The 8,333-nt window shown below is 48.8% G+C and overlaps 1 protein-coding gene across 2 annotated transcripts in view; it reads right to left on the minus strand.

The window, feature by feature from the left end:
- Positions 1–1,112: 1,112 nt before the first annotated feature.
- ATF3 (activating transcription factor 3) overlaps positions 1,113–8,333 on the minus strand; it is a 13,499-nt gene continuing 6,278 nt past the window's right edge. The window contains exons 2-4 of one of the 2 annotated variants that reach the window (XM_007451309.1): positions 7,760–8,003; positions 3,785–3,892; positions 1,113–2,576 (exon numbers count right to left, since the gene is read on the minus strand). In XM_007451309.1, the coding sequence (XP_007451371.1) occupies positions 2,379–2,576; positions 3,785–3,892; positions 7,760–7,999 (546 nt within the window). In that variant the 5' untranslated portion in view covers positions 8,000–8,003 and the 3' untranslated portion in view covers positions 1,113–2,378. The remainder of the gene's footprint in view (positions 2,577–3,784; positions 3,893–7,759; positions 8,004–8,333) is intronic. The other variant, XM_007451308.1, reaches the window with a different exon arrangement.

Here is an 8,333-nt window from a genome sequence, read left to right on the forward strand (position 1 = left end):
CCAGACCTAAGAATCATATGCTCTGGAGATTGCAGAAAATTAGGTGGACTGTTTTCTTTGAATTATCATACCTATCCTATCTAAAGTTATACTCTCTCTTCCTCCCCATCCTCACTGCCATTCTTTTCCAAATTTGAAATACCTATTTGCAACAATGAGACACAAACTTGGACCTTATAAGAGATGTAATTCAAGTGAACACGAGGAGTTCTGTGACAGATTTTAAGGTTCAAATTGAGCAACAGGTGTACATTTTAGGCTTTTGTGTATTCAGAGAAACTGGTAGTTGAGGTATTCAGATTTTATATCAAAATTCTATCTTTTGGGCTTCCCTGGTGGCGCAGTGGTTGAGAGTCCTCCTGCTGATGCAGGGGACGCGGGTTTGTGCCCCGGTCCGGGAAGATCCCACATGCCGCGGAGCAGCTGGGCCAGTGAGCCATGGCCGCTGAGCCTGCGCGTCCGGAGCCTGTGCTCTGCAATGGGAGAGGCCACAGCAGTGAGAGGCCCGCGTACCGCAAAAAAAAAAAAAAAGCTTTCTTTTTAAAATAAATTTATTTATTTATTTTTTGGCTGTGTTGGGTCTTTGTTGCTCTGCACAGGCTTTCTCTAGTTGTGGCGAGCGGGGGCTACTCTTCGTTGTGGTGCGCAGGCTTCTCATTGCAGTGGCTTCTCGTTGTGGAGCACGGGCTCTAGGCACACAGGCTTCAGTAGTTGTGGTGCACGGGCTTAGTTGCTCCATGGCATGTGGGATCTTCCCGGACCAGGGCTCAAACCTGTGTCCCCTGCGTTGGCAGGCGGATTCTTAACCACTGCGCCACCAGGGAAGCCCCCAGAATTCTATCTTAATACCAAACAATCTAAAGGGTATGCTTGCTGTTGTGTCCTAGGGTTTGTCAATGAGAAATTGAGCATCAGAAACCACAGACTGAGGAACAGGATTGAAAGTCAAAAATCCCACCTAGTGGCACCCCAGAGAACAAAGAACAACAACTGCAGAATATTTAAAGCTCGAGACCACCCCCTACACCACCATCTCCAAAGGAGAGGGGAGGGGAATGGTTAGATCTCAACAAACAACCAATTTAAAAGAACACAAACCAGCACAACACTTAAGTTTACCATGTCTTGGTTCCAATATTTATTCTGTTGACAGGTTAGGAATACTAGGATAAATAAGTAATATCTTCTTTTACAGAAAATTGTAATGATACTACTGAGTAGGATTAAACACTCTGAGGATTTCACAGAAACGTCAGAATTTAAACAGACAGTAGCCAGAGTCCTCGTGGCCAGTGTGAGTGACTGTCTCACAGCTATAAATGCTCTGGGCCCAATTTCTACAAACATCTGCATGACAGAAACAATGCCATTAACATCTAATAATGCTAAAGCCTAGGCATCACCTGGCTTCAAATGCATCTCCACTGATTGTGGTTTTCAACTGCAAGAAAAGGAAAATGGAATATTCTTTGGCTCTTCCGGCCTAGAAAAAATTCCTGACCTAAGTCACTGAGCAGAGAATCCTAACCCTTTGGAAGCTGGACTCTGTTTCTGCTTTCTTCCTGTGACATTATAACTGAGTTTGCAACAGAGGACGTGCGTTAGTGCTTGGGTGCCAAGGGGAAGAGGCCTTTTCTGTTGGCACAAAACTGCACTCAGTCCAGGCTGGCACAATTCTGTCCTCCCGGGGCTGACAACCTCTTCTGGCCACCTGAATACTTTTCAAGACACTGCATGTGCTGATATGATAGCCACGCCCCCCCTGCCCCCAAATTCTCAGAAACCAGATCTGAGGAAAGTCATGAGAAAGTCACAGTGGTGTTGTGTGGCGCAAACATCAGAAAAGCACAACGCCTAGTTTTGAAACGAACGCCTTGCACACGGTAATTCCTGTACAGAACAGCATATTTGCTAGAAAGCACAACCCTAGCCGTCGCACAGCTTCACAAAATGCCATTCTCACTCCACGTCCCCTACAAGTGACAGTGGCAGCAGCAGCAGAGGAGGTGGCCCCACCCCACCCACCCAAGGTACAGATGCTTCTTCTGCATGAATCCTAATGGTGGGAGGCCTGTTTTTTGCAGAATCCAGATGAAAGGCAGGCAGGACCCTAACCAGGGGCCATCTGGAGAATCCAAGGAAGGCCAAGATGTTAAGGCCTAAATTCTGGAGTTGAGGAAAAAGATGCCCTTGTTGCCCTGGGCCAAAGTCCACTCTGGGGTAGAGTGGAAAGCCACCGAGGGCCCTCCCGCCTTGATGGTTCTTTGCTGCTGGGATTCAAGAGGTGCACAGGAAGTCATATTTCCAATGGCTTCAGGGTTTCGGATGTAAAAGGAGGATTCGATGAGGACTCCGCAGTTGCCCCATACCACGGCTGCTTAGCTCTGCAATGTTCCCTCTTTTATCTGTTGGATAAAAAGGTTTCTCTCATCTTCTGGAGTCCTTCCGTTCTGAGCCCGGACAATGCATGTGGGCCGGTGCAGGTTGAGCATGTATATCAAATGCTGCTTCTCATTCTTGAGCTCCTCAATTTGGGCCTTCAGTTCGGCATTCACACTCTCCAGCTTTTCTGACTCCTGGGGGACAAGCAGCAGAGGGATTAGGAAGGGAAGCCACGGGCCAGTGAGGAATGGGGTGGCCTGCTGGTGGCCCCTGGGTGGCAAGGGGTACCAGCTGGGACACATCGGGGCTCATCAAGCTGGAAATGGCCGCTGGCTCCCTGCTACAGTGCCCCACAAAGATGGGACAGCAGCATTAGGTTTGGGAGAATCCAGAGCCTGGAGAAGCCTTTGAACTTGGAGGCTCCTTCAGATATGCCTTGAGTTTCCACTCAAGGTTGAGGCAGGCTGTGACCCTAATAGTAACGAAACAGCAACAGAAGCAATGGCAAAGAGATCTCCTTTACACAAGTACAACAGCCCATGGGCAGGTCTTCTGGACCCGAAAGGGCCTTGGGGACTAGAAGGCAATCCAGACTCATGGTGCTTAGTCTTCTGTGAGTCACTGATTTCACTGAGAAGCTCATCTCCCCAGAAAGAATGTACATAGCAATAAACAAAATGTCTTAATTTTCACTGACCCCCTGAAGCAATGGACAGAACCCTTGGGGACCTGCGGAACCTGGGTGAAGACTCTGCTCTGGCCTGTCTACACTTGGGAGAGGGGACACAGCCACTGGAAAGACTGCATCACGGCCTGCTCCAGCTGCCCGCAGATGCCATTGCCACTGGTGCTTCTCCCTTCTGGAAGGGGAGCCGGCTGAATGCAGCTGGGAGCACAGACTATTGGATGCCCCAAAGAGAAGGGCTGCAGAGTTAAGAACAAGAGAGGAATGCAAAGAAAATGTAACCTCTGCCTGTAGATTAAGGAAATAGCTTGTTTGAAGAGATTAATGAAAGGCTTTTCACAGTGAGCCAGATGAGAGGTGGCAGCTTTCTTTTCTGAGGAAAATGGGCGAGTGAAGCCTCTTTCACTGGACTGACGTATCGCGTACCCGGAGGCTTCTGGACGTGTATGGACCGGCCGAGGGGGAATATGGGCACCAGATGATCTTGTGGTTTTTAATTCACACACCTGCTTCTTACACACCCAGAGTCACATTCATTGTGCTAACAGCTTTGCTACTTTGTCGTTCTGCAACTGGCATTTCTGCTACCAGCTACAATGCCCTTCCTGGGGAGGCACTTCTGGGTGGGGGCTTTCAAACTCCCCTTCCTCACATGACGTGAGGTAGGCGGGGGACAGGCGTGAGCAAGAGGAAGGAGCAAGGCACACAGGCACCCACCTTCTGCAGGCACTCGGTCTTCTCCTTCTTCTTGTTTCGGCACTTGGCAGCTGCAATCTTATTTCTTTCCCGTCGCCTCTTTTTCCTTTCATCTTCTTCGGGGGCTACCTGTAAAATTCAAGAGGCACAAGCTTAATGGGAGGCTAGAAATTCAATCCACCTCAAATACACCGCCTTTTATTTCCAGCTAAAACTGACAAACCGGGGCAGCCCTAAAGAATTCGGGAGAAGTAAAGCCCTAGACTTTTGCATGCAACCTCTACACACACACACACACACACACACACACACACACACACACACACACACACACACAAGAATGAAAAATGAAAAATCAAAGAACAGTTAAAATTATATTGGCAATATTAGTAAATTAAATTTATTTTACTTTTAAAAAACATTTGGATTTTAAAGTAGGAGTTTGATATTCAAAGTGATAACTATTGGTTATCAACTAGAGCAAGAAACAGATTTTGTTCAGTAAATATGTCCTTTCCCCTAGAACCAGGAATGACCTCAGGAATATCACGTTGCCGCCCATTCCCCCTGCCTCTTCTTCGATTCATCTCTCTCTTCACCTGGAACATCATCATAGCACCTCCTTCCTAAATTCAGGAGAAGCCCGTGCAGCTCCTGGAGAAGAGGAACCCAAGCCTATTCCCCAACCAAAGTGGCGTCATCAGCCCACGGCTTGGTGCCACCTGTGGGTGGAGAACTAGAACCATCCAGTGATTCATCCAACAAGTTGATATTGATCTCTTCCTCTGTGCCCCACCCTGAGCCAGCCCTGCGATCCTCAGAGAACAAAACCCTGTCCTGCTTTACCATCTGGTCCTCTGTGAAGTTCACTCTGATCCTGACTTTGCCTAAGGACTGATGGGGAACCAGCAAAGTCTGGCTGCTGGACTTGGCTCAGAGACCAGAGTCCAGCGGGAGTGAAGCACTCAACAGTGAGCAGAGTGGGTGATGGTTTAGGCCACTAATGTCAGAACTTTGTCATGTCACTTGTCACTGCTCCAGACAGCAGGAAAGGCCATGGGAGCCTCACCGCAAATCAAAGAGATCCTGGGACGCCACAATCACCTCACCTCTGACTTTGGATTAGACGACACTGACTTAAGGTTGGGCTGAGATGGAGGCTTTACAACATAGGGAAACAAAGCCCAAGGGGGAAATACGATGAGAGGCATTTCTACCTTTTATATCTTGGATCCCAGAACCACATAGGCAGACATTGGGTTTAGACTAAACTACCTTTGAATCTCAGCTTCACTGCCTATTAGCTGTGAGACCTTGTGCAAGTTACTATGCTCTTTTGAGCCTCAGTTTCCTCATTTGTAAAATGGGATCAATAATCTTACCTACCCAATAGGGTTGTGATGAGGGTCAAATTAGTTAATATATGTAAAGCCCTCTGCACAGGGTTTAGGTGCTATGGAAGCTTTAGTTATTAACATCATTAACCTCATCATCATCAATGTCTTCATTAAGGATTCAGCAAGTCTAGAATTTCCTTTGCAACTAACTCTATAGATATTTTTGGACAGGGGGCAGGATTCAAAGTATTCTCATAAAAGGAAGTACTTGAAAGTAGAGCAAATCTCAGAGTCACAAACTGTCAGACATGGAAAAGCCTTTCTAAAGGCCATTTACATCAATCCCCTCACTTTATTGATGTGCAAATGAGGCACAGAGTGGCCAAAAGTAATGTGCCAAGGGAGGCCCGGGAATCACTAGCTCATGGTCAGCAGACCGGTAGGCTACAACACTGGATGTAAAACCCAGGCCTGTGGCTCCCAGTCCTGTGTCCTCTCTTGGCCACAGCTGCCTCGTTCCACCATGCTGCATTCCCAGAGGTGCCTGGGATCTGGGGAGGAGGCTCACGCTGCCCAGGTACACAGGATGCCCGTGGGTTTCACAGGCTCAGTGCCTTAAGTTGAGAACTACAGCCACCAAGGAGACCAGAACATCCAGCTATAGGTCATTTGGTGCATTCTCTTCCCAGTAGAAAAATCTACTTGTTAAACTGACCTAAGATCAGAAGGTCACTTGATGAACAAAAAAACCACAGTACATGAGTTGGATGACTTTGAGACTGCTTCCCTGAAGCTGGCTGCCTGCTTCTTGCTCTGGAGAACCCTCCAAATATCCCTCCAAAATGCTTTCCTTCCTTCCATGGCACCCCACTACTTCTACTGCATCCTGTAATGTCAAGATTTAATTAGAAAAAAATTTTTAATTTTTTTCCTTGAGTGTCCCATGTTCCCACCCTGCACTTTCCAGTATTGGACTGGGCACCAGTGACTTGCCCTGAGGTTAACTGGGGGTACAGCCAATGCCCCTAATGCTGCCTTAAGGATATAGCATCATATAGTAGTCCTGCCTACCATTCACTGAATGCTAACACTCAGCCAGGCCCTCTGCTAGACCCTTAACAAATGCCATCTCATTTAACACTTAGATCAGTTCTATACAGGAGTCATTATTTACCTGCCCCCCGCCTTTCATAGAATCATAAAGATTCCTAAACAACTTCCTTTAAAACTCAGTTCTTTTCTGGCCAGGTCCACTACCTCTTGCCTAAAGGCAGTGATCATGCCAGTTAAGTGAGCTTGAAACACTCCCATCTTTCATCCATGAGGGGGAAGCCGACAAAACAGCTGAGACGTCAGCTCTGAAGTTCTCGAACCACCACAGCATTGCCAGCAAGCACCTCCCAAACTTCTCACCATGCCTGTGACTCCAGGTGTCTTATAAGAGGCTGCCGAGTGGAGAACAGCACAAGCGTCGGAGACAGAAGTGAACTTGGAGCAGAACCTGTACCGAGGCTGTGAGCATGGCCGACTGGTCCTTGCTCCACAGCCTGGCCACCTGGGTTCTCGTAGTGATGAAAACAATCACCACACTCTGCTTCTTCAGAACAACTGGACACAGAAGGTGATCTCATACAGACAGACTCTTGGCTTTCAATACCATCCATACGCTGATGGCTTCCAACACTGTATCTCTGGCCCCGACTCTCCTCTCAGCTCCAGACCCACGTATCCAACTGCCTCCTTCACACCTCCACTGGGGCATTGAACAGGATGGACGCCTGCTCTTGTCCCCCAGTGTCCTGCAGTCCCAGCCTCAGCAGCAAATAGGCTCTCCATCTTTATTGCTGGTCAGGCCAGAAATTTTGGAGTCACCATTGACTCCTATTTGGAGTCATACCCAATGTATGACTCCGGGAAATCAGCTGTACCATCAAGACAGATCCAGAAGCTTACAACTTCTCAGCACCTCACGGCCCTCATCCCGATGCACACCCTCTCGTGTCGGTACCCTGCTTCTGCCCTCGCTCGTACTGCCCATTCTCGACTCGACAGGGTAATCATTTAGGAATATTAGGTTAGGCCATGTCGCTCCTCTGCTCAGAAACCCTCCCAGGGGCTCCCCACCTCACTCTGAGTACACGGCGTGTCTTTACAATAGCCTACAGCACCCAGCGTGATCTGGCCTCCACCCGTGAGCTCAGCGCCTGCCTCACTCCCCACCCCACACATGACCCCAGCCACTTGGCCCTCCTTGCTACTGGTCCTGTGCCCTCAGCACGCCCCTCCCTCAGTGCCCTTATTCTTGATCTTTTGCCAGATACCCATATGGCCCTTATCCGCTCCTCCTTCGAGTCTCTGCTCAAAGGCCATTCTATCAGTGAAGCCTCCCCTGAACTCCTGGTTTAAAACAGCAACCCCACTCCTACCCCACTCCCCTGTCCCCCTTTGCTGCTTTATTTTTCTCCTTTGCCTGTCTCTCTTTTATGGATTTACTTATCTTGTGTGTTGTCTGTCTCCTCCCAGTGGAAGGTAAGCTCCCTGTGAGGGCAGTGATTTTGTTTTATTCATGGCCGAAGCCCCCTGCCTAGAGCATGCCTGGTGCATGGTAGGTGTGCAGTAAGTAAGTGCAGAAAGAAAGGGCACCCCTGGGAGAACCTACCTCGGCTTTGGTGACTGACATCTCGAGGGGTCTGCTGCTGACGGTGACTGACTCCAGCGCCGAGGACATCCGGTGGCAGAGGTGCTTGCTCTGGATGGTGAACCTCAGCTCTTCCTTGACAAAGGGTGTCAGGTTAGCAAAATCCTCAAACACCAGTGACCCAGGAGGGGACAGGCAGGGGACGATGGCAGAGGCACTGACTTCCGAGGCAGAGACCTGGCCTGGGTGTTGAAGCATCATTTTGCTGAAAGACATATCAAAACCCCAATACTTCAGGGATTTGGGGGCATGGGATCAAGGACCCCCCGCACCTGTGACCTCCAACACCCGAGCCCCACCCCCAGAAGAAGGTCCCATTAGCCCTCGGCCTTCTGCTTTGTCTTCATTTCACACCATCCTCATCTTGAGTAAAACAGGTTCTTAAAATACACAGCTCAGTGATGTGGATAAAATGCCTAGTTGAAGTTTATAAGGGGTGGCATTTCAGGCTATTCTGAATTCACAAGAGCTATTAGTATTGGCTGGTGTGCATAAATGCAAATGTAGCCTCAAACAGTCCTGAAAGAGGAAGAGC

The sequence above is a fragment of the Lipotes vexillifer genome, unplaced genomic scaffold (assembly GCF_000442215.2).
Source record: "Lipotes vexillifer unplaced genomic scaffold, Lipotes_vexillifer_v1.1 scaffold570, whole genome shotgun sequence".
NCBI lineage: Eukaryota > Metazoa > Chordata > Mammalia > Artiodactyla > Lipotidae > Lipotes > Lipotes vexillifer.